A 25,719-nucleotide genomic window follows, 5' to 3' on the forward strand; every position below is an offset into this window, starting at 1 on the left:
TTTAAAAATGGCTCAAATATTTAGACTCATTCACAGCTATTTAATTACAATAGACCGCCGCTGAAGATGGTGAGGTATTACTTGTGAATTCCAGAGCTTCTTAAATACTTTTTGTCATCCTCGAAGACAAACATGATTTTACCAATCAAAACCAATAGTCTTAAAAAAAAAATGCGAATATTTCAGAAATTAGTGGTAGATTTGTTTCCATGGTAATGTTTTATCGTGGACATTCAGATCCTTCATTGTCTTTAGAATTTACTACATGTTGGGTTTAATGTCTTCAAAAGTTTTACTCATTAGCCATGGCAACAAGATACCTTTATTTTTATCGCGGCTTCAGAGACAATTGTCTATAAATGTTTACTTTTCTAACATTTGTTGCTACTCAAAAAGTTTTGTTTAAATAAATCAAATGGTGAAAATTTTGTAGGTAAATAAGTATTTTTCTGACATAACCAGTCGCTTGACTCTTAATAGTTGACAAAATGTACTCTTCTTTAATAGGCCAAGGAAATTGCCGCTTTTTAAAAACTGTTTAAATTTCTAACTTTTATAGAAATAACAACACTTGTTATTTCTAAAGAAAAGTTGATCTTTAAATATGTAGGTTTTTCCTAACAAGAGTTACAGTTAATGGACCGATTTTAGCTAAAAATAGGATGTATCTAAAATTTACTTTGTACGTACTTTCAAAGAAATGCATGTTAAGCCAAGTTACCTTGTAATGTAGCTTAAGAATTATAAGTGGCTCTTAAAAGCTGCTGTTACATCTACATCAGTTATAGAAATAACTTTGAAAATTATTCTTAGATACCAGTTTTAGTTTTATCAAAATTTTAAACTTATACAGTTGTTAGCCATTTGAAATTGTTCCTACAATGTAGTTTTATCTGTGCAAATGAGGTTTTTAATCATGAAGCGTTGTCTGTATTTGTAGATCGATGTATTTTTCCATGTGGAGAAGTAAAGTCTTAGTGGATGAATTTCTTCCTGTTTTCTGTGGTAATTGCATGATTATACTTTAGAACATCGAAAAAAAAAGCCATCTTTGATCGCTCAACTGTTCTGAGAGACAAATCATTCGCGCCGATCAGATAGAAGTGACGTTATGAGCTATGACGTCATAGGAACGTCAGTTTTGCACCAGAATCTCTTTTTAATGGCATTCTCAAATTAGAGTGAAGCTGAGCAGTAAATTTTCAAGCGGTCTTAAAAAAAATAGTTGAGTACAAACATCAGGAAAAACTAAACGTAAATTAAAACCGCCACCTCCTAAATGTTCTTCTTTCATGTACAAAAGTCGAATTTCAAACTTCGCACCTAACTGTCTCAACTGGCTGTGGAGATTCTGAGGTAATGGTTGATGAAAGAGTGTTAGGGATATTTTTCTTGGTAAAGTTAACTACCTCATCACTTATCTTTATCATTATTGACCCAATATAGCCCGGTTTTACTGACCCAGCAACGGTTTCCAATTATTATTATTTATGTAACAGGACTTCCGTTTGAATATCTATATCAGTTGCTGGCATTTCTCTGTTTTTTTAAACATTTTTTTTTTAGTTTGACTTACTGTGCCCTTCAATGACTTCCCCTAGTCTCGGAGCCAAACTAGAGATGAACGAAATGAACAACTAAATACAGATAAAACTAAAATGGAGTAAATTTGTTCAATCACGGCTCAGGGAAAGACTGTTTGAGTTTCGATGTGGTCTCCATCATCATTATCCACTTTTAGGAGCAATTGTTGTTTTAAGTAAGAAATCACCGTACCGAAACCCGCTCAATTTTCATTCAAATGTTCAACATTTCAACATAGGGTTACTTCCTCCTAACAAACCTTATTTGTGAATACATGATAGAAAAATCTAAACTAATGCTAAATTTACGATGTGAGGTGACTTTTTCGCGTCAATATTTAGAAACAAGATGTTTAAACAACATCCGCTACAGTTTTGAGTTAACTTTTTAAGCAGTTTTCAAGCAGAAACGTGAGTTGGTGCAAACACTGACACTTGACTTCCGCGGTCTTATATGCCGATCAAAATAAAATACATTTACGTTAAGCTTTTTTTAATCTTGATCGCATACGACATTTAATACTATTCTACGCAAGCTGACCAATAGAAACTTTCCACTCATATTTTCAGTCACACTGTGTGCACAATATTTGATATGTTTGTGCTCAGTTGGTGAACTCCTGTACCACACTGCGGCACCGCTGTTTTTATCTTTGTGGTCAATTTTTATAACCACTCACTTCTACTACTTGTAACGAAATAAATTTTTGAGTAAGTGAAAATGGGAATGATTGGAAATAAAAGAGAAAAACGCAAAGATCACAGAGAAAAGCAATTTGAAATTGAGCTTCAAATATAGTTTTAACGTTGAAATTAATGTACATGTAAGATAGAATCGCCCTTACTAAAATATCAATCCTCTACTTGTCTTTCTCTGTTGTATAATGAGTTTGTTTATTTTTTATAACACTCTGTCGTTAAAGACGGTCTCTTTTGATCTGAATCGACTTTGCTTCTAAAAGAAATTACAACGAGGAAACACAATGTCGCGAAGAAAAGATAAATGTAATTATGACTTTCCTTTGCTACTACGACTTTTATAAGTACGTAAAATAAAAAAATTGCCTTGAGAGCTAGACCTTAGAGAGGAAAATTCTTCGGCTCTAACACAGAACTTGCTAGTCAGTTATCGGTCTGATTTTGTTGGGATGCCTGTGAAACTCTAAAAGACTGACGAAGGAGCAGGGATGGAGCACTCGCCTCCTACCACTGTGGCCCGGGTTCGATTCCCGGACCTAGCGTCACATGTAGGTTCAGTTTGTTGTTGGTTCTCGTCCTTGCTCCGAGGATTTTTCTCCGGGTTCTCCTCCCTCCGCAAAAACCAACATTCCAGATTCCAATTCGATCTGGAAACAGTGGACAAGAAGAGCCACCCAGTGGAATGTCCATTGCTAAATTATTTATTTATGAAGATGAAAAAAATTCATACACCACACTCAGTAATGTGGCTGCTGTTGTTGTTGCTGTCATTTTGGCGCCGAAAGCAAGTAATCTTGCTTAAGAGGACCTTGTACTCTCGCCTGAACTGTCTATTCATGATGCCATAAATGAAGGGGTTGATGGTGCTACTCAGATAGGCTAAGAACGCGTACGTCAGGTAAACCTTTCGTGGTGTCGTGGGCTCTCTGCGCCAGGCGTCCACGTTATCCATGACAGAGATAGGAAGCCAACAACATGCGAAGCCAAACAGAACTGCTAGAAAAGTTCTCGTCACTTTCGCTTCTTCCACATTCGCACGGAGTTCACAGGGGTTACCGTCTGAAGAAAAAACCTGATTTGATATTGAAACCGCGCGGAACACTTTGACATAGCAGATTGTGATGGTTGTTAAGGATGCTGCGATGTAAAGACATTCGATTGTTACAGTGTAAGCCATGTTACTTTCAAACGCATACAAACACATTGCTTTTCCAGGCTGAAATTTGAAACTGTTTTTGCCCTCAAAGAAAAACGGGGACAGAGATCCAGCGAGAGCCAAGCTCCAAACAATGACCATGTATATGAACACTCTTTGCTTCTTAAACAACAAGAAATACTTTTCTGGTTTCACAACGCAAAAGAATCGGTTTACCGCAATCACACTTATGGTAACCATGGCGATAATTCCAAAAGTCAGTGCTGCAAAACCTTGGAAGAGACAATATGTTTCGCCAAACATCCACCGGCCGTAGAACAGAGTGACAACTGTAAAAGGCATACACCAGGTACACATCAGAAAATCAGTCACAGCCAGTGCTATCACGAACATGTTGGGAATTGTTCGCAACCTGCGCTTTCTGTACACAGCGTTAAAAGTGAGAAGCTTTCCGAGGAAAGCCACAATATTGGTTACAGCAAACAAAACTGTTTCAGTCCAAACAAAGGTCTCTGTCCTATTGGCAAGCTCAAGGGAAAGTGTGTCTGTCATCATTGCATTTGGTCAATAACCTCAGCGAAAAGGTGCGAAAACTATACTGACTTTAGCTAGGTCTTCCTTGACACCTTTTGGAATCATTGATCGGTGAAACCCACTAAGGTGCCGTAGTATTGTGAGTTCTGAACTGAATGACAGATATAAACACATTGCAATCAATGAATATTAAATTAGATTTTTAAGTTATCGTTGTTCTCATTCTCATCACGTTGATTTTTGTAAGGCAAAATTTACAAATGCAATAACAGATCGCCTTTAAGTTTTTGGTGTGCTAGAGCACGTGAGGTTTGTCGTTGTTGTTGAAAAAGATTTGTTTTTATTGAACTCAGTTGTTTAACTCCAAATATGTGTTAGTGAGTCGCTATATTAATGATTGGTGTAACTCTTTTGAGTGAGAGAAAATATCTTACTTCTATTTTTTCCCATATCTTGTTTATCTCCAGACACCCGGCTAAAAAACTTAGACAAATGTTAGATAATCCCACCGTTCACGAAAGAGATAAGATATCTTAAAGAACCTCAACAACTTTAACTTCCGCAATCAAGAATAACTGAAAGAAAAAGAATTACAACTGTCAAAAGAAACTTTGAAGTCAAGTTTGTAACTTTTAGTTGAACTAAATAAAGGCTGATAGTTTCGAAAGAAACTGTTTGGGGCTGCGTCGGTGGGGGTAACGAAATAATTTGGATATATCAACGAAGTTGAAATGGTAAATTGGCCACCGTAACGATTACAAAAGCTGACGTTTCGAGCGTTAGCCCTTCGTCGGAGCGAATAGAGGAATTGTGGGTTGTGTGTGCTTTTAAAGGCAGAAAATGGAGCTACGTTATTGGTGGGAACATGGCAACGAGAAAAACAAGAATAAATTAGTGGAATGAAAAGCGTTCGTTGATCCCTGTGGGATTTGGACTGTCGGTTTGAAAGATGAGCTTTTGTTCAAGATTTTTACGGCTTTCCGTGTTACCTAAGTGTAAGGAAAGACAGGATCTTCTGCCTGGTATCTAGGGCCCTGATGAGGAAACTCTGAGAACCCTCCTGGGGCTCTTGAACTAATGTAGAGAGCTGACGATAAAGTTCACTAGCACTCTTTTCCTGATAGTGGGATCTTTGTATACGTCTTAAACGAGGAAGAGTCAGACTTTCCAGACCTTCTAAATAACTTCTTAATCTCATCCCAGGGTTAATAGACCTGACTATAGCATCCACTACTTCTAAGGGCTTGTAGCCCTTTTGTAAAGCACCCTCAATTTGTCTCACTAAGCTGACAAAACTCAGCTTGTCCTTTTGCTCCGGCTCCCCAATCTGACCGATAATTTTCAACTCTTTCTTGAAATCATTCGGTTGCAAATACAATGGTTTTACATCTTCAAGTTTAGGCTTACCCTCTCCAAGGAGCGGTTGAGAAATTCCAGGCTTCGCTTTCTCGTCAACTACTTCCAAAGGAGGGCAAACAGGCGTATATTCCATTATTTGTAACTTAAATTCCTCCAGGTGTTTCATTTTAGCTGCCTTTGTGCCTTTCAATGTGCCCTCCAGCTGTTCTTCGATCAACCTTACAAGTCCCTTTCTGTTCTTTTCCTTCGTGTCGTCATCACTGCATCCCAGAGTTTTAGCGATCTCCTCCAGGTCCTTAACTCCTAACTGGCAGAGATAACTCTGTATCTGCATCTGGACATCCTCAATTTCCATTCTTTATGTTCCTACTGGGGCCTGTTTCTTTCGATCGATTTACTTTCGCCCTGAGACTTCTTTCACTCCAATCCGCCGACCATTACGTAAAAATGTTGCTTCGACTTTTACGTTTACTAACTCCCGGACAGGCCCCCAAATGTTACCGGCCGCGGAAGGAGAGGTCGAAATCATTTACTCTGGAAGCAAACATAGAAGCAATATCGCAGACCAAAACGAACCTCGTGCGTTTATTTATTCTTTTTGCCATGGCAACTCGTGAAAAATACGTCTACATGGGGGGAGGAGGGGTGGTGTCCGTTTTCTCAACTTATCTTTAAGAAAAGCAACATAAATTTCTGCTTGAATTGTAAATCTTAATTTAAATATCGAGAGGATGTTGTCCGAACAGCTTGTTGCTGAATAACGAAAAAAATATGTCATTTTAAACAATAAATCAACCACTGGTTGAAGCGTTTCGATATCATGCCCACGTGTCCAGATTGAAGGAAGTTAGAAAAATCGGCAGCTCGTCTTTTAGAGAACACTCATTAAAAAGCTGTTTGACGTAGCGCTGTTCACGTGCCCATATCTGCTGGTGGGAAGTTCTAGAAAAAAAATTAAAGTTTCATTTGGAAAAAATCGTTCTGATGAGGTTAGGACTACAGTTTCAAGAGTTCGGAATCTACTAAAGATTACCGACATTTCTTCCTGAAATAAACTTGACAGTCATCTTGACTTTTTTTTCGAAAAAAGAAAACAAATTATTTCATTTTTTCTCCTCATAACAAACGCTTGCATAAATATCTCTGCCAAACCTAAAACTCACTTTCAATAATTCTCTCAGATAGTAGGCGACCTATGATGGGCCATTGGTCAGACTAACTTGTCAGACTAACTTGTGCAGAACACATAACTGTCCAGAATTCTATAGAAAGATGTCATAATTGTTTAGGCTAAATGACAATAATTTTCTCTCATTTGTACGGCCTTCCGTTTTTGTCGCCGAAAAAAGACTCTTTTTAATCGTTTTTTTTTTAACTGTTTCATTTCTCAGTCAGTGGTAAAATTCCTTGTAAACTTGATTGAGCTTAAATTTGGTAACACTTCAGTTCTTAGAGATAAAAAATGCAACAAATTACTTACGGCTCTCACTCCAGTTAGAATTAAGCGTACATTTGTATCTTTTATTTCATAACTTTTTAATCACTTGAAAAATTCTACCGTAGTCATCTGTACTTGGGCTGTTTAATTAACACTGACTGTTATATTGGAAAAAAGGGTTGTTTACTGAAGAAATTTCCTTTATTTTCTAGCTCACAATAAAAGACAGTGAAATGAATTACAGAAAAATTTCTGATCCCTTTAAAATGGAAAAAATGGAATTGTGGTCATTTTATTTTCAGATCGTCCTTCTAAGTATTTCTTCTGAAAGTCTCTGAAAGCTTTCAAATGGACCAGACTCGCGTCAAAAAATTTCTTCCTCCACTTTCAGAGCTGTTGACGGCGGTCCGGCGACGAACACAAAGAATCTTCTTAAACGCCACTTTGTATTGCCGCCTAAACTGCCTGTTCATGCAACCATATATGAAGAGGATTATGGTGCTACTGATATATGCCAAGCATGTGTATGTCAGATATGCTTGTCTTGGCAAAGTGTGTTCACCCCGGGCGGCGTCAATGTTATCCAGGACAGAAATTGGGAGCCAACAAGACGCAAACCCAACCAGAACTGCTACCAATGTCTTTGTCACTTTTGCCTCTTCCACGTTCGCACGGAGTTGACTGAGGTTATTTTCTCGGGAGAAATCGCGATTTGATCGCGAAACTGTTCGGAAAACTTTGACATAGCAAACTGTGACGATCACCAAGAGCGTTGCGATAAAAATACACTCAGTAAAGACAGTGTAAGCAATGTTACTTTCAAATGTGTACAAACACATTGCTTTTCCAGGTTGGAAATCAAATGTACCTCCTCCGAAGAAAAAAGGTGGAACAGATCCAGTGAGAGCCAGGAACCAAACTGTGACAATGTACCCCAAGGATCTCTCCTTCTTAAAGAACAAAGGATACTTTTCCGGCCTAACAACACAGATATATCGGCTGACTGCGATGACTGCCATAGTTCCCAGGCTGTTCGTTCCAATTGTCAATGCCTCAAAGCCTTGAAATTGACAAAACCTTTCACCAAACATCCAATGGCTGTGGAAAAGGGTTAAAACTGTGAAAGGCATACAGCAGGTCGACATCAGAATATCACTTACAGCCAGTGCTATGACGAAGATGTTGGGAAGAATGCGAAGCCTTTGGATTTTATACACGACGTATAGAGTTAGAAGATTTCCAGAAAGGGCTGTAACATTGATAACTGCGAACAAAAATGTTTCTATCAAAATTAGAGAATCAGTTCTCTCGGCAAGCTTGAGTGAAAGAAACTCCGTCATTCCGGAGTACAATAGCAGGCGGGTGGAGTTTCCCTACCAGGATAAATTGCATCATAGCATCGGCTCAGCTAAAAGTCGGTAACAGAAAGCTGTCAAGCTGCTTTCAGGTCCTTTTTTTGGCTTTCAAATAAGGAAGATATTACTTGTCTCTTTGTGCCATAATCGAACCTAATCGGAAATGAATTTTTTCTTTTCTGGCTCCAAAAATGACGATCGAAAATTAATCTTACCGCGAGAAATGTCTGTTTGTTGACCAAAGCTCTTCATTTTTTCAAAAATAGACTGATGTGATAACATGGAAAACATCTGCAAAAAATCAAGACCACTAAATGGTGAAAAAAAGGCGGAAGTACAAATTTAACATTGCTCTTAATTTTTAGTCGATGCTTATCCTTTTCGGGGTGACTTAGTAAATTGGAAAAAGTCCATACACAGTAAAACTATAGGAAGCCCCCAAAATAATTTATTGTGATAAGTGTGCGCAAGATAACAAAAAGTTGAAAGCTAAAATCCGCCCAGCAATAGCATTAACAGTGTGCCCTTTTAGATCTTTCTAATTGGTCTTTCCCCTTTTATTTTTCTTTCATGATCAAGTATGAGACTCATTATCCAAACACAAGAGGTGAGATATGCGCGCATGAAAAGTGAAAGGAAGTGTGAAGTGTGGAGTTTAAAGCGCGAGGCTGAATTGTTAAGATCGAGCACGATAAGTGAAACACGAGCATAAATTTTGAGGCACAAATTAAGTGGCGTACGAGTGTGAAGTGCTAAAAACGTGTGAAATGTGAAGCGTTCACCCGGGTTACAGTCACAGGTTTCTTCACTCATTGGTCAAGAATGATGGTGTCCAACACACTTTCCCATGAGCTTACCATTAGATCTGAAGTCTTAGTTAGGACTGAAACAGTTTTGTTTGCTGTTACCAACGTTGTAGCTGTCCTTGGAAATCTTCTCACTTTTTACGCCGTTTACCGAAAGCGTGGGCTGCGAACAATTCCCAACATGTTCGTAATAGCACTGGCTGTCAGCGATATTCTGATGTGTACCTGGTGTATGCCTTTTACAGTGGCAAGTCTTTTCCACGGCAGCTGGATCTTTGGTGAAACGGTCTGTCGCTTTCAAGCATTTGATACATTTGCATTTGGGATGAGCAGTCTTGGAACTATGGCAGCAATTGCAGTCAGCCGGTATTTCCGTGTTGTCAATCAGGAAAAGTATCCCTCGCTGTTTAAGAAGCGATGTACAAGAAGCTTGATATACATTTTCATGGTTTGGTGCTTGGCTCTGGCTGCATCTGTGCCCATGTTACTCTTCAAAAACGGCAGCATTGAATTACAGCCTGGAAAAGCAATGTGTCTGAACAAATTTGAAAGTAACATTGCTTACTCTGTCTCAATCCTTTGCTGTTTCATCACAACTCCCTTGATCATCATCAAGATCTGCTAGTGTTTCGCACCGTGTCAAGATCAAATCGTGTTTTCTCGTTGGAAAATAACTGCAATTCCTTCGGGTGACTGTGGAAGAAGCCAAAGTGACGAAACGTTTGGTGGCAGTTGTGGTCGGCTTTGCATATTGTTGGCTTCCTGTCTTCGTCGTCGATAACATCGACATGGTACGTGAAGAACCCAAACTACCACGACAAGTGTACTTAACTTACAGCTTCTTAGTTTATCTGAGTAGCACCATAAACCCCTTTATCTATTGTGCCACAGATAAGAGGTTCAGGCGAGAGTACAAGGTTATTATTAGAAAGATTTTTGGCTTCCAATGCTGAGTTGACAGCGAGAACGGCAACGCTTAACTGAATTAGCTTAAGAAATGTTGTAGTAAATGGAATGTTTTTCATATTTCGTCCAAGTTTGTTCCTGATAAAATCAAAAACTTAGGACTTACACATCTTGACACTGAAAATTTAAAAGGTGCTCAAAACCTTGAAGCCGAATGCAGTATAACATGTCAAGGTCATCACCCAACGAGTGCAAACATTTACTGATACGATACGAAGTAGTCCCTAACCCTATTGGCATTCAATCTACGTGCTCATTGTCAGAGCGATGTGTTTTGAAGGTTCAACGCTAGTGGTCATGTACGAGCTCAGTATACATAAACAATCCAACAAAGTGACTGAACACAGTTGTATCATGAAGTACATGTTAACTAGAATTGGGTGTAAATTTACAAATTTTGCGAAAGCGAATTCTCGAGTGTTTCAGAAATTAGTGGTTGATTAGTGGTAGATTTGTTGCCATGGCAATGTTTTATCGTGGACATTCAGATCCTTCATTGTCTTTAGAATTTACAACATGTTTTACTCAGTAGCCATGGCACACAAGATACCTTTTTTTTATTGCGGCTTCAGAGGCAATTGTCTATAAATGTTTACTTTTCTATCATTTGTTGCTACTCAAAATAATTTTTTAAATAAATCACATGGTGAAAATTTTATAGGTAAATTATTTTCTGACATAACCAGCTGCTTGACTCTTAATAGTTGACAAAATGTACTCTTCTTTAATAGGCCAAGGAAATTGCCGCTTTTTAAAAACTGTTTAAATTTCTAACTTTTATAGAAAGAACAAAACTGCTTATTTCTAAAGAAAAGTTTATCTTTAAATAATGTAGGTTTTTCCTAACAAGAGTTAGAGTTAATAGACCGATTTTACTTTGTACGTACTTTCAAAGAAATGCATGGTAAGCCAAAGCTGCTGTTACATCTACATCAGTTATAGAAGTAACTTTGAAAATTATTCTTAGATACCAGTTTTAGTTTTATCAAAATTTTAAACTTATGCAGTTGTTAGCCATTTGAAATTGTTCCTACAATGTAGTTTTATCTGTGCAAATGAGGCTTTTAATCATGAAGCGTTCTCTATTTGTAGATCGATGTATTTTTCCATGTGGAGAAGAGAAGTCTTGGTGGATGAATTTCTTCCTGTTTTCTGTGGTAATTCCAGGATTAAAATTTGGAAAATCGACAAAAAAAGCCATCTTTGATCTCTCAACTGCTCTTTAATATAAATATTTGAGAAATAAATCATCCGCACCGATCAGGTAGAAGTGACGTCATGAGCTATGACGTCATAGGAACGTCAGTTTTGCACCAGAATCTCTTTTTAATGGCATTCTCATATTAGAGTGAGGCTGAACAGTAAATTTTCAAGCGGTCTTTAATAAAAATAGTTGAAGAGTACAAACATCAGGAAAAACTTATCATGAATTAAAAACGCCACCTCCTAAATGTTCTTGTTTCATGCTTAAAAGTCGTAGTTCAAACTTCGCGCCTAAGTGTCTCAAGCGCTTCACATTTCACACGTTTTTAGCACTTCATTCTCGTACGTCACTTAACTTGCGGCTCAAAATTTATGCTCCTGTTTCACTTATGGTGCTCGATCTTCACAATTCACACTCGCGCTTCAAACTCCACATTTCACACTTCGCACTTCATTTCACTTTTTCACGCGCGCGTATCTCACCTCAAGCTTATGATATGCACGGTGCTATGATGGACATTTCGGTTTTGTGTTTAAATAATGAGTCTCGCACTTGATCATGAAAGAAAAAAAAGGGGGAAGGTCCAATTAGAAAGGTATGAAAGGGTGCACTGTTAATGCTATTGCTGACCGGATTTTAGCTTTCAACCTTTTGTTATCTTGCGCACACTTATCACAACAAATTATTTTGGGGGCTTCCCATAGTTTTATTGTGTATGGACTTTTTCTAATTTACTAATTCACCCCGAAAAGGATAAGCATCGACTAAAAATTAAGAGCAATGTTAAATTTGAACTTCCTTTATTTTACCATTTAAAATTACCATTTTACAGATTGTTTTTCTATGTTATCACGTCAGTCTATTTTTGAAAAAATTAAAAGCTTTGGTCAACAAACAGACATTTCTCGCGGTAAGATCAATTTTCGATCGTCATTTTTGGAGCCAGAAAACAAACAGTTCATTTCCGATTCAGTTTGATTATGACACAAAGAGACAAGTAATGTCTTCCTTATTTGAAAGTCAAAAAAAGGAACTGAAAGCAGCTTGACAGCTTTCTGCTAACGACTTTTAGCTGAGCCAATTCTATGATGCAATTTATCTTGGTAGGGAAACTCAACCCGTCTGCTATTGTAATCCGCCATGACGGAGTTTCTTTCACTCAAGCTTGCCGAGAGAACTGATTCTCTAATTTTGATAGAAACATTTTTGTTCGCAGTTATCAATGTTACAGCCCTTTCTGGAAATCTTCTAACTCTATACGTCGTGTATAAAAACCAAAGGCTTCGCATTCTTCCCAACATCTTCGTCATAGCACTGGCTGTAAGCGATATTCTGATGTCGACCTGCTGTATGCCTTTCACAGTTTTAACCCTTTTCCACAGCCATTGGATGTTTGGTGAAAGGTTTTGTCAATTTCAAGGCTTTGAGGCATTGATAATTGGAACGAACAGCCTGGGAACTATGGCAGTCATCGCAGTCAGCCGATATTTCTGTGTTGTTAGGCCGGAAAAATATCCTTTGTTCTTTAAGAAGGAGAGATCCTTGGGGTACATTGTCACAGTTTGGTTCCTGGCTCTCACTGGATCTGTTCCACCTTTTTTCTTCGGAGGAGGTACATTTGATTTCCAACCTGGAAAAGCAATGTGTTTGTACACATTTGAAAGTAACATTCCTTACACTGTCTTCATTGAGAGTTTTTATATCGCAACGCCCTTGATGATCGTCACAGTTTGCTATGTCAAAGTTTTCCGAACAGTTTCGCGATCAAATCGCGTTTTCTCCCGAGAAAATAACCTCAGTCAACTCCGTGCGAACGTGGAAGAGGCAAAAGTGACAAAGACATTGGTAGCAGTTCTGGTTGGGTTTGCGTCTTGTTGGCTCCCAATTTCTGTCATGGATAACATTGACGCCGCCCGGGGTGAACACACTTTGCCAAGACAAGCATATCTGACATACACATGCTTGGCATATGTCAGTAGCACCATAAACCCCTTCATATATGGTTGCATGAACAAGCAGTTTAGGCGGGGATACAAAGTAGTGTTTAAGAAAATTCTTTGTGTTCGTCGCTGGAGCAGCGACAGCAGCTCTGAAAGTGGAGGAAGAAGTTTTTTGACGCGAGCCTGGTCCATTTGAAAGCTTTCAGAGACTTCTGCAAGAATTACTTAGAAGGACGACTCGAAAATAAAATTGCCACAATTCCATTTTAAAGGGGTCAGAAATTTTTCTGTAATTCATTACACTGTCTTCAATCATGAGCTGTGAAATAAACAAAATTTCTTTACATATGGTGCACGATATTGGCAGTAGATAGCGCTATTTAAGCAATAGCGAAAATCAGACCTGAAAAAAATCAGGCCTCTACGGGATTCGAACCACTGATCTCTGCGATACTAGTGCAGCGCTCTACCAATTGAGCTAACAAGCCAACTGGGAGCATGCCGTTAAGTTGATTCGTAATAAACCCGTGAAAGTGATAAATCAGATACAATGAAATATATGGAGTTCATATATTTTGAACTGCTGTATCAGATACATATGTATTAGATTTTGTAACAAAGACATAGGTATTAGATTTTCGCTGTTGCTTAAATAGCGCTATCTATTGCGAGGATCGTACATCATATGTATCTAATACCGCAGTTCAAAATATATGAACTTCATATATTTCATTGTAACCAAAATTTCTTTAGTAAACAACCCTTTTTTCCAATATAACAGTCAGTTTAAATGAAGCAATCAAAGTACAGATGATGGACATGTAGAATTTTTCAGTGATTAAAAAGTTATGAAATAAAAGACACAAATGTACTTCTAGTTTTATTAGAATTCTAAGTGGAGTCAGAGCCGTAAGTAATTTGTTTGATTCTTTTTTTTTTTCTTTTTTTTTTTTTTTTATCTTTAGGAACTGAAGTGTCACCATTTTAAGTTAGATCAAGTTTACAAGTAATTTTACCATGAGAAATGAGGCAGTCAAAACACAAAAAAGAAAATGAAAAAGTCTTTTTTCGGCGAGAAAAACAGAACGTCACACGAAAGAAAGAAAATTATTGCCAGTTAGCCTAAACAATTATGACATCTTTCTATTGAATTCTGGACGGCTATGTGTTCCGCATAAGTTAGTCTGACAGGTTAGTCTGACCAATGGCCCATCATAGGGCGCCTACTATCTGAGAGAATGAAATAGTGTTTTAGGTTCGGCCGAGATATTTATTAACTTTTATTATGGGGGAAAAATTTAAATACTTTGTTTCCTTTTTTTTAAGAAAAAGTCAAGATGGCGGTCAAGTTTATCTCAGGAAAAAATTGTCGGTAATCTTTGGGAGATTCCGAGCTAGTGAAACTGTAGCCCTAACCCTAATCAGCTGCAGAACGACTTTTTCCAAATGAAACTTTAATATTGTTTTCTCGAAATTTCCACCAGATTTGGGCACGCGAACAGCGGTACGTCAAACGGCTTTTTGATGAGTGTTGTCTCAAAGAAGTCATGTCTGTCTATTTACGGCTACATATAGTCACATTTCGAACAGTCGATGAAGGGAAATGATCGATTGAATCTCATGAGTTTTAGTTGAACTTCTAAATTACTGTTTGGCAAGATTTTTCTAGTTTCTTCTTTCAATCTGGACACTTGAACAAATTGAAACGCGTTAACCAGTGGTTGATTTATTGTTTAAAATGACATTTTCTTTTTGTTATTCAGCAACAAGATGCTCGGACAGCATCCTCTCGATTTTTAAATTAAGTTTTTCAGCTCAAACAGAAATTGACGTTGTTTTTAATTTCAAATTTTAAATTAAACTTAAATTTATCTTCCCCTATACAATGCCAGCAAACTAGCAGAACTAAAAGTTACAAACTTGACTTCAAAGTTTCTATTGAGAGTAGGAATTCTTTTTCTTTCAGTTATTCTTGATTGCGGAAGTTAAAGTTGTTGAGGCTCTTCAAGATATCTTATCCCTTTCGTGAACGGTGGGATTCCATAACGTTTGTTTCAGTTTTCAAGCCAGGTGTCTGGAGATAAACAAGATATGGAAAAATAGAAGCCACATCTTCTCTTTCACTCAAAAGAGTTATACCAATCGCTAATAGCGACTCACTAACATTTATTCGGAGTTAAACAACTGACAGACCACACGTGCTCTCGAACACCAGAAACTTAAAGTCGATCTGTTATTACATGTTGCAAATTTTGTCTTACAAAATCCAACGTGATTAGAATGACAACAACGATGACATCAAAACCGTATTTATTATTTATTGATTGCAATGTGTTTACATCTGTCATTCAGTTCAGAACTCACAATACTACGGCGTTTAAATGGGTTTCAACGATCAATGATTCCAAAAGTTGTCAAGAAAGACTTTGCAAAAGCTTAGCTTTCGCACCTTTTCGCCGATGTTATTGACCAAATGCAATGATGACAGACACACTTTCCCTTGAGCTTGCCAATAGGACAGAGGCCTTAGTTTGGACTGAAACAGTTTTGTTTGCTGTAACCAATGTTGTGGCTGTCCTCGGAAATCTTTTCACTTTTAACGCCGTGTACAGAAAGCGCAGGCTGCGAACAATTCCCAACATGTTCGTGATAGCACTGGCTGTGAGTGATTTACTGATGTGTACCTGGTGTATGCCTTTTACTGTTGTCACTCTGTTCTACGGCCGGTGGATGTTTGGCGAAACATTTTGTCTCTTCCAAGGTTTTGCAGCACTGACTTTTGGAATTGTCGCCATGGTTACCATGAGTGTGATTGCCGTCAACCGATTCTTCTGCGTTGTAAAACCAGAAAGGTATCTCTTTTTGTTTAAGAAGCAAAGAGTGTTCATATACATGGTCATTGTTTGGAGTTTGGCTCTCGCTGGATCTCTGTCCCCGTTTTTCTTTGAGGACAAAAACAGCTTCAAATTTCAGCCTGGAAAAGCAATGTGTTTGTACGCGTTTGAAAGTAACATGGCTTACACTGTAACAATCGAATGTCTTTACATCGCAACACCCTTAACAATCATCACAGTCTGCTATGTCAAAGTGTTCCGTGCAGTTTCAAGATCAAATCGCGTTTTTTCTTCAGACTGTAACCCCTGTGAACTCCGTGCGAATGTGGAAGAAGCGAAAGTGACGAAAACTTTAGTAGCAGTTCTGTTTGGCTTCGCATGTTGTTGGCTTCCTATCTCTGTCATGGACAACGTGGACGCCGGGCGCGGAGAACCCACGATACCACGACAGGCTTACCTGACGTACGCGTTCTTGGCCTATCTGAGTAGCACCATCAACCCCTTCATTTATGGCATCATGAATAGACAGTTCAGGCGAGAGTACAAGATCCTCTGGCGCAAGATTACTTACCTTCGGCGCCAAAATAGCAGCAACAACAACAGCAGCCACAGCACTGAGTGTGCTGCTTGAATTGTTTTCATCTTCCTCAATCTTAAAGAGTTTCACAGGCGTCCCAACAAAATGAGACCGATAAGTGACCTTGCAAGTTCAATGTTAAAGCCGAAGATTTTCCCACACTGAAGTCTAGCTCTCAGGGCAATTTTTTTATTTTACTTACTTGCAAAACTCGTAGTAACAAAGGAAAAGTCATAATTATATTTACGTTTTCTTCGCGACATTGTGTTTCCTCGTTGCAATTTTGTTTCAGAAGCAAAGCCGATTCAGATCAAAAGAGACCGTCTTTAACGACAAAGAGTATTATCAAAAATAGACAAACTTCTTATACAGCAAAGAAAGACATGTAGACGATTGTTATTTTAGTGACGGCGATTCTATCTTACATGTACATTAATTTCAACATTAAAACTATATTTGAAGCTCAATTTCAAATTCTTTATGTGTGTGATCTTTGCGTTTTTCTCTTTTATTTCCAACCATTCCCATTTTCACTTACTCAAAAATTTATTTTGTTACAATTAGTAGAAGTGAGTGGTTATAAAAATTGACAACAAAGATGAAAACAGCGGTGCCGCAGTGTGGTACAAGAGTTCATCGACTGAGCACAAACATATCAAATATTGTGCACACAGTGTGACTGAAAAAATGAGTGGAAAGTTTCTATTGGTCAGCTTGTTTAGCATGCGTGGAATATTATTAAATGTCGTATGCGATCAAGATTAAAAAAAGTTTAACTTACATTATTTTATTTTGATCGGCATATAAGACCGCGGAAGTCAAGTGTCAGTGAAATTTGATGTTTGCACCAACTCACGTTTCTGCTTGAAAACTGCTTAAAAAGTTAACTCAAAACTGTAGCAGATGTTGTCTAAACATCTTGTTTCTAAATATTGACGCGAAAAAGTCACCTCAACATCCTAGATGTTTCTGTCATGTAATCACAAATAAGGTTTGTCGGGAGGAAGTAACTCTATGTTGAAATGTTGAACATTTGAATGAATATTGAGCGGGTTTCGGTACGGTGATTTCTTACTTAAAACAACAATTGCCCCTAAAAGTGGATAATGATGATGGAGACCACATCGAAACTCAAATAGTCTTTCCCTGAGCCGCGATTGAACAAATTTACTCTATTGTAATTATATCTGTATTTAGTTGTTCATTTCATTCATCTCTTGCTTGGCTCCGAGCCTAGGGGAAGTCATTGAAGGGCACAGTAAGTCAACCTAAAAAGAAATGTTTAAAAAAACAAAGAAATGCCATAAATAATAATAATTGGAAACCGTTGCTGGGACAATGAAACCGGGCTATATTGGGTCAATAATGATAAAGACAGATAATGAGTTCGTTAACTTTACCAAGAAAAATATTCCTAAAACCCTTTCATCAACCATTACCTCAGAATCTCCACAGCGGTTACAGTCACAGATTTCTTCACTCATTTGTCAAGAATGATGGTGTCCAACACACTTTCCCATGAGCTTACCATTAGATCTGAAGTCTTAGTTAGGACTGAAACAGTTTTGTTTGCTGTTATCAACGTTGCAGCTGTCCTCGGAACTCTTCTCACTTTTTACGCCGTTTACCGAAAGCGTGGGCTGCGAACAATTCCCAACATGTTTGTAATAGCACTGGCTGTCAGCAATATTCTGATGTGTACCTCCTGTATGCCTTTTACAGTGGCAAGTATTTTCCACGGCAGCTGGATCTTTGGTGAAACGGTCTGTCGTTTTCAAGCAGTTGATACATTTACATTTGGGATGAGCAGTCTTGGAACTATGACAGCAATTGCAGTCAGCCGGTATTTCTGTGTTATCAATCAAGAAAAGTATTGGCTCTGGCTGCATCTGTGCCCATGTTACTCTTCAAAAACGGCAGCATTAAATTCCAGCCTGGAAAAGCAATGTGTCTGTACAAATTTGAAAGTAACATTGCTTACTCTGTCTCAATCCTTTGCTGTTTCATCACAACTCCTTTGATCATCATCAAGATCTGCTATGTTAAAGTGTTTCGCTCCGTGTCAAGATCAAATCGTGTTTTCTCGTTGGAAAATAATCTGCAACTCCTTCGGGTGAATGTGGAAGAAGCCAGAGTGACGAAACGTTTGGTGGTAGTTGTGGTCGGCTTTGCATGCTGTTGGCTTCCTGTCTTCGTCGTCGATAACATCGACATGGTACGTGGAGAACCCAAAGTACCACGACAAGTGTACTTAACTTACAGCTTCTTAGTTTATCTGAGTAGCACCAGAAACCCCTTTATCTATTGTGCCACAGATAAGAGGTTCAGACGAGAGTACAAGGTTATTATTAGGAAGATTTTCGGCTTCCAATAATGAGTTGACGGCGAGAACGGCAACGCTTAACTGAATTAGCTTAAGAAATGTTGTAGTAAATGGAATGTTTTTCATATTTCGTTCGAGTTTGTTCCTGATAAAATCAGAAACTTAGGACTTACACATCTTGACACTGAAAATTTAAAAGGTGCTCGAAACCTTGGAGCCGAATGCGGTAACATGTCAAGGTCATCATCACCCGACGAGTGCAAACATTTACTGATATGATACGAAGTAGTCCCTAACCCTACTGGCATTCAATCTACGTGCTCATTGTCAGAGCGATGTGTTTTGAAGGTTCAAAGCTAGTGGTCATGTACGAGCTCAGTATACCTAAGAAATCCAACAAAGTGACTGAACACTGTTGTATCATGAAGTACATGTTGACTAGAATTGGGTGTAGATTTACAAATTTTGCGAAAGCGAATTCTCGAGTGTTTCAGAAATTAGTGGTAGATTTGTTGCCATGACAATGTTTTATCGTGGACATTCAGATCCTTCATGGTCTTTAGAATTTACAACATGTTTTACTCAGTAGCCATGGCAACAAGATACCTTTTTTTTATGCGGCTTCAGAGGCAATTGTCTAGAAATGTTTACTTTTCTATCATTTGTTGCTACTTAAAATAATTTTTTAAATAAATCAAATGGTGAAAATGTTATAGGTAAATTATTTTTCTGACATAACCAGCTGCTTGACTCTTAATAGTTGACAAAATGTATTCTTCTTTAATAGGCCAAGGAAATTGCCGCTTTTTAAAAACTGTTTAAATTTCTAACTTTTATAGAACGAACAAAACTGCTTATTTCTAAGGAAAAGTTGATCTTTAAATAATGTAGGTTTTTCCTAACAAGAGTTACAGTTAATAGACCGATTTTAGCTAAAAAAAGGATGTTTCTAAAATTTACTTTGTACGTACTTTCAAAGAAATGCATGGTAAGCCAAGTTACCTTGTGATGTAGCTTAAGAACTTTAAGAGGCTCTTAAAAGCTGCTGTTACATCTACATCAGTTATAGAAGTAACTTTGAAAATTATTCTTAGATACCAGTTTTACTTTTATCAAAATTCAGCCGCAAGGCTGCTAGGTATATTTGAATAAACTATCTATCTATCTTTAAACTTATACAGTTCTTAGCCATTTGAAATTGTTCCTACAATGTAGTTTTATCTGTGCAAATGAGGCTTTTAATCATGAAGTGTTCTCTATTTGTAGATCGATGTATTTTTCCATGTGGAGAAGAGAAGTCTTGGTGGATGAATTTCTTCCTGTTTTCTGTGGTAATTCCAGGATTATAATTTGGAAAATCGACAAAAAAAGCCATCTTTGATCTCTCAACTGCTCTTTAATATAAATATTTGAGAGATAAATCATCCGCACCGATCAGGTAGAAGTGACGTCATTAGCTATGACGTCATAGGAACGTCAGGTTTGCACCAGAATCTCTTTTTAATGGCATTCTCATATTAGAGTGAGGCTGAACAGTAAATTTTCAAGCGGTCTTTAAAAAAAATAGTTGAGGAGTACAAAAATCAGGAAAAACTTATCATGAATTAAAAACGCCACCTCCTAAATGTTCTTGTTTCATGCACAAAAGTCGTAGTTCAAACTTCGCGCCTAAGTGTCTCAAGCGCTTCACATTTCACACGTTTTTAGCACTTCATTCTCGTACGTCACTTAACTTGCGGCTCAAAATTTATGCTCCTGTTTCACTTATGGTGCTCGATCTTCACAATTCACACTCGCACTTCAAACTCCACATTTCACACTTCGCACTTCATTTCACTTTTTCACGCGCGCGTATCTCACCTCAAGCTTATGATATGCACGGTGCTATGATGGCCATTTCGGTTTTGTGTTTAAATAATGAGTCTCGCACTTGATCATGAAAGAAAAAACAGGGGGAAAGTCCAATTAGAAAGATATGAAAGGGTGCACTGTTAACGCTATTGCTGACCGGATTTTAGCTTTCAACCTTTTGTTATCTTGCGCACACTTATCAGATTAAATTATTTTGGGGGCTTCCTATAGTTTGTGTATGGACTTTTTCTAATTTACTAACTCACCCCGAAAAGGATAAGCATCGACTAAATATTAAGAGCAATGTTAAATTTGAACTTCCTTTATTTTACCATTTAGGGGTCTTGATTGTTTGCAGATTGTTTTTCTATGTTATCACGTCAGTCTATTTTTGAAAAAGTTAAAAGCTTTGGTCAACAAACAGACATTTCTCGCGGTAAGATCAATTTTCGATCGTCATTTTTGGAGCCAGAAAACAAACAGTTCATTTCCGATTCAGTTCGATTATGACACAAAGAGACAGGTAAAATCTTCCTTATTTGAAAGTCAAAAAAAGGAACTGAAAGCAGCTTGACAGCTTTCTGTTACCGAAATTTAGCTGAGCCGATTCTATGATGCAATTTACCTTGGTAGGGAAACTCAACCCGCCTGCTATTGTACTCCGCCATGACAGAGTTTCTTTCACTCAAGCTTGCCGAGAGAACTGATTCTCTAATTTTGATAGAAACATTTTTGTTCGCAGTTATCAATGTTACAGCCCTTTCTGGAAATCTTCTAACTCTATACGTCGTGTATAAAAACCAAAGGCTTCGCATTCTTCCCAACATCTTCGTCATAGCACTGCTGTAAGCGATATTCTGATGTCGACCTGCTGTATGCCTTTCACAGTTTTAACCCTTTTCCACAGCCATTGGATGTTTGGTGAAAGGTTTTGTCAATTTCAAGGCTTTGAGGCATTGACAATTGGAACGAACAGCCTGGGAACTATGGCAGTCATCGCAGTCAGCCGATATTTCTGTGTTGTTAGGCCGGAAAATTATCCTTTGTTCTTTAAGAAGGAGAGATCCTTGGGGTACATTGTCACAGTTTGGTTCCTGGCTCTCACTGGATCTGTTCCACCTTTTTTCTTCGAAGGAGGTACATTTGATTTCCAACCTGGAAAAGCAATGTGTTTGTACACATTTGAAAGTAACATTGCTTACACTGTCTTTATTGAGTGTTTTTATATCGCAACGCCCTTGATGATCGTCACAGTTTGCTATGTCAAAGTTTTCCGAACAGTTTCGCGATCAAATCGCGTTTTCTCCCGAGAAAATAACCTCAGTCAACTCCGCGCGAACGTGGAAGAGGCAAAAGTGACAAAGACCTTGGTAGCAGTTCTGGTTGGGTTTCCGTCTTGTTGGCTCCCAATTTCTGTCATGGATAACATTGACGCCGCCCGGGGTGAATATACTTTGCCAAGACAAGCATATCTGACATACATATGCTTCGCACAGATCAGTAGCACCATAAACCCCTTCATATATGGTTAAATGAACAAGCAGTTTAGGCGGGGATACAAAGTAGTGTTTAAGAAAATTCTTTGTGTTCGTCGCCGGAGCAGCGACAGCAGCTCTGGAAGTGGAGGAAGAAGTTTTTTGACGCGAGCCTGGTCCATTTGAAAGCTTTCAGAGACTTCCGAAATAAATACTTAGAAGGACGATCCGAAAATAAAATTGCCACAATTCCATTTTAAATGGATCAGAAATTTTTCTGTACTTCATTTCACTGTCTTCCATTATGATCTGTGAAATAAGCAAAATTTCTTCAGTAAACAACCCTTTTCTCCAATATGAGTCAGTGTAATTGAAACAACCAAAGTACAGATGATGGACATGTAGAATTTTTCAATGATTAAAAAGTTTGGAAATAAAAGACACAAATGTACTTCTAGTTTTATTAGAATTCTAAGTGGAGTCAGAGCCGTAAGTAATTTGTTAATTTTTTTTTTTTTATCTTGAGGAACTGAAGTGTTACCATTTCAAGCTAAATCAAGTTTACAAGTAATTTTACCATGAGAAATGAAGCAGTCAAAAAGAAAAAAAAGAAAATGAAAAAGTCCTTTTTCGGCGAGAAAAACAGAACGCCACACAAAAGAAAGAAAATTATTGCCAGTTAGCCTAAACAATTATGACATCTTTCTATTGAATTCTGGACGGCTATGTGTTCCGCATAAGTTAGTCTGACAGGTTAGTCTGACCAATGCCCCATCATAGGGCGCCTACTATCTGAGGGAATTAAATAAATTGAGTTTTAGGTTCGGCAGAGATATTTATTCAAGTTTTATGATAGGGGAAAAATTTAAATAATTTGTTTCCTTTTTTAAGAAAAAGTCAAGATGGCGGTCAAGTTTATCTCAGGAAGAAATTGTCGGTAATCTTTAGGAGATTCCGAACTAGTGAAACTGTAGTCCTAACCTCTATCAGCTGCAGAACGACTTTTTCTAAATGAAACTTTAATATTGTTTTCTTGAAATTTCCACCGGCAGATTTGGGCACGCGAACAGCGGTACGTCAAACGGCTTTTTGATGAGTGTTGTCTAAAAGAAGTCATGTCTGTCTATTTACAGCTACATATAGTCACATTTCGAACAGTCGATGAAGGGAAATGATCGATTGAATCTCATGAGTTTTAGTTGAACTTCTAAATTACTGTTTGGCAAGATTTTTCTAGTTTCTTCCTTCAATCTGGACACTTGAACAAATTGAAACGCGTTAACCAGTGGTTGATTTATTGTTTAAAATGATATTTTCTTTTCGTTATTCAGCAACAAGATGCTCGGACAGCATCCGCTCGATTTTTAAATTAAGTTTTTCAGCTCAAACAAAAATTGACGTTGTTTTGAATTTCAAATTTTAAATTTAACTTAAATTTAACTTCCCCTATACAATGCCAACAAACTAGCTGAACTAAAACTTACAAACTTGACTTCAAAGTTTCTATTGAGAGTAGTAATTCTTTTTCTTTCAGTTATTCTTGACTGCGGAAGTTAAAGTTGTTGAGGCTCTTCAAGATATCTTATCCCTTTCGTGAACGGTGGGATTACATAACGTTTGTTTCAGTTTTCAAGCCAGGTGTCTGGAGATAAACAAGATATGGAAAAATAGAAGCCACATCTTCTCTTTCACTCAAAAGAGTTATACCAGTCGCTAATAGCGACTCACTAACATTTATTCGGAGTTAAACAACTGACAGACCACACGTGCTCTCGCACACCAGAAACTTAAAGTCGATCTGTTATTACATGTTGCAAATTTTGTGTTACAAAATCCAACGTGATTAGAATGACAACAACGATGACATCAAAACCGTATTTAATATTTATTGATTGCAATGTGTTTACATCTGTCATTCAGTTCAGAACTCACAATACTACGGCGTTTAAATGGGTTTCAACGATCAATGATTCCAAAAGTTGTCAAGAAAGACTTTGCAAAAGCTTAGCTTTCGCACCTTTTCGCCGATGTTATTGACCAAATGCAATGATGACAGACACACTTTCCCTTGAGCTTGCCAATAGGACAGAGGCCTTAGTTTGGACTGAAACAGTTTTGTTTGCTGTAACCAATATTGTGGCTGTCCTCGGAAATCTTTTCATTTTTAACGCCGTGTACAGAAAGCGCAGGCTGCGAACAATTCCCAACATGTTCGTGATAGCACTGGCTGTGAGTGATTTACTGATGTGTACCTGGTGTATGCCTTTTACAGTTGTCACTCTGTTCTACGGTCGGTGGATGTTTGGCGAAACATATTGTCTCTTCCAAGGTTTTGCAGCACTGACTTTTGGAAGTGTCGCCATGGTTACCATGAGTGTGATTGCGGTCAACCGATTCTTCTGCGTTGTAAAACCAGAAAGGTATCTCTTTTTGTTTAAGAAGCAAAGAGTGTTCATATACATGGTCATTGTTTGGAGCCTCACTCTCGCTGGATCTCTGTCCCCGTTTTTCTTTGAGGGCAAAAACAGCTTCAAATTTCAGCCTGGAAAAGCAATGTGTTTGTATGCGTTTGAAAGTAACATGGCTTACACTGTAACAACCGAATGTCTTTACATCGCAACACCCTTAACAATCATCACAGTCTGCTATGTCAAAGTGTTCCGTGCAGTTTCAAGATCAAATCGCGTTTTTTCTTCAGACTGTAACCCCTGTGAACTCCGTGCGAATGTGGAAGAAGCGAAAGTGACGAAAACTTTAGTAGCAGTTCTGTTTGGCTTCGCATGTTGTTGGCTTCCTATCTCTGTCATGGACAACGTGGACGCCGGGCGCGGAGAACCCACAATACCACGACAGGCTTACCTGACGTACGCGTTCTTGGTCTATCTGAGTAGCACCATCAACCCCTTCATTTATGGCATCATGAATAGACAGTTCAGGCGAGAGTACAAGATCCTCTTGCGCAAGATTACTTACTTTCGGCGCCAAAATAGCAGCAACAACAACAGCAGCCACAGCACTGAGTGAGCTGCTTGAATTGTTTTCATCTTCCCCAATCTTAAAGAGTTTCACAAGCATCCCAACAAAATGAGACCGATAAGTGACCTTGCAAGTTCAATGTTAAAGCCGAAGATTTTCCCTCTCTGAAGTCTAGCTCTCAAGGCAATTTTTTTATTTTATGTAGTTGCAAAACTCGTAGTAACAAAGGAAAAGTCATAATTACATTTACGTTTTCTTCGCGACATTGTGTTTCCTCGTTGCAATTTCTTTCAGAGCAAAGCCGATTCAGATCAAAAGAGACCGTCTTTAACGACAAAGAGTGTTATCAAAAATAAACAAACTTCTTATACAACGAAAGACAAGTAGACGATCGTTATTTTAATGAGGGCGATTCTATCTTACATGTACATTAATTTCAACATTAAAACTATATTTGAAGCTCAATTTCAAATTGTTTTTGTCTGTGATCTTTGCGTTTTTCTCATTTATTTCCAACCATTCCCATTTTCACTTACTCAAAAATTTATTTTGTTACAATTAGTAGAAGTGAGTGGTTATAAAAACTGACAACAAAGACGAAAACAGCGGTGCCGCAGTGTGGCACAGGAATTCATCGACTGAG

At 38.0% G+C, this 25,719-nt stretch overlaps 5 protein-coding genes and 3 pseudogenes across 5 annotated transcripts; 6 read left to right on the plus strand and 2 right to left on the minus strand.

Moving 5' to 3' along the window:
• Positions 1-2,918: 2,918 nt before the first annotated feature.
• On the minus strand, positions 2,919-4,141 carry LOC148736580 (melatonin receptor type 1B-B-like). The gene has a single exon (XM_088747682.1). The coding sequence runs from the start codon at positions 3,991-3,993 to the stop codon at positions 3,007-3,009; it is 987 nt and encodes a 328-aa protein (XP_088603808.1). The 5' UTR covers positions 3,994-4,141; the 3' UTR covers positions 2,919-3,006.
• A 2,697-nt stretch (positions 4,142-6,838) lies between these two features.
• Positions 6,839-8,271, minus strand: LOC148736581 (melatonin receptor type 1A-like). Its single transcript, XM_088749130.1, has one exon. It carries the CDS (start codon positions 8,107-8,109, stop codon positions 7,114-7,116), a length of 996 nt encoding a protein of 331 aa, XP_088605256.1. The 5' UTR covers positions 8,110-8,271; the 3' UTR covers positions 6,839-7,113.
• Positions 8,272-8,434: 163 nt separating this feature from the next.
• Positions 8,435-10,474, plus strand: LOC148736582 (melatonin receptor type 1A-like; annotated as a pseudogene).
• Positions 10,475-12,168: 1,694 nt separating this feature from the next.
• On the plus strand, positions 12,169-13,903 carry LOC111333647 (melatonin receptor type 1A-like). The gene has a single exon (XM_022939271.2). It carries the CDS (start codon positions 12,241-12,243, stop codon positions 13,234-13,236), a length of 996 nt encoding a protein of 331 aa, XP_022795006.2. The 5' UTR covers positions 12,169-12,240; the 3' UTR covers positions 13,237-13,903.
• A 1,182-nt stretch (positions 13,904-15,085) lies between these two features.
• On the plus strand, positions 15,086-16,918 carry LOC148736583 (melatonin receptor type 1B-B-like). The gene has a single exon (XM_088751274.1). The coding sequence runs from the start codon at positions 15,519-15,521 to the stop codon at positions 16,503-16,505; it is 987 nt and encodes a 328-aa protein (XP_088607400.1). The 5' UTR covers positions 15,086-15,518; the 3' UTR covers positions 16,506-16,918.
• Positions 16,919-17,910: 992 nt separating this feature from the next.
• On the plus strand, positions 17,911-18,855 carry LOC148736584 (melatonin receptor type 1B-B-like; annotated as a pseudogene).
• Positions 18,856-21,196: 2,341 nt separating this feature from the next.
• On the plus strand, positions 21,197-22,536 carry LOC148736585 (melatonin receptor type 1A-like; annotated as a pseudogene).
• Positions 22,537-23,639: 1,103 nt separating this feature from the next.
• On the plus strand, positions 23,640-25,541 carry LOC148736586 (melatonin receptor type 1C-like). The gene has a single exon (XM_088747685.1). The coding sequence runs from the start codon at positions 24,147-24,149 to the stop codon at positions 25,122-25,124; it is 978 nt and encodes a 325-aa protein (XP_088603811.1). The 5' UTR covers positions 23,640-24,146; the 3' UTR covers positions 25,125-25,541.
• The last annotated feature ends 178 nt before the right edge of the window (positions 25,542-25,719 follow it).

The sequence above is a fragment of the Stylophora pistillata genome, chromosome 2, assembly GCF_964205215.1.
Source record: "Stylophora pistillata chromosome 2, jaStyPist1.2, whole genome shotgun sequence".
Taxonomy (NCBI): domain Eukaryota; kingdom Metazoa; phylum Cnidaria; class Anthozoa; order Scleractinia; family Pocilloporidae; genus Stylophora; species Stylophora pistillata.

Bases quoted from the DNA above. Each gene is read 5' to 3' on its own strand.
- LOC148736580 (XM_088747682.1), bottom strand. From the start codon at position 3,993: ATGATGACAGACACACTTTCCCTTGAGCTTGCCAATAGGACAGAGACC.
- LOC148736581 (XM_088749130.1), bottom strand. From the start codon at position 8,109: ATGACGGAGTTTCTTTCACTCAAGCTTGCCGAGAGAACTGATTCTCTA.
- LOC111333647 (XM_022939271.2), top strand. From the start codon at position 12,241: ATGACGGAGTTTCTTTCACTCAAGCTTGCCGAGAGAACTGATTCTCTA.
- LOC148736583 (XM_088751274.1), top strand. From the start codon at position 15,519: ATGATGACAGACACACTTTCCCTTGAGCTTGCCAATAGGACAGAGGCC.
- LOC148736586 (XM_088747685.1), top strand. From the start codon at position 24,147: ATGATGACAGACACACTTTCCCTTGAGCTTGCCAATAGGACAGAGGCC.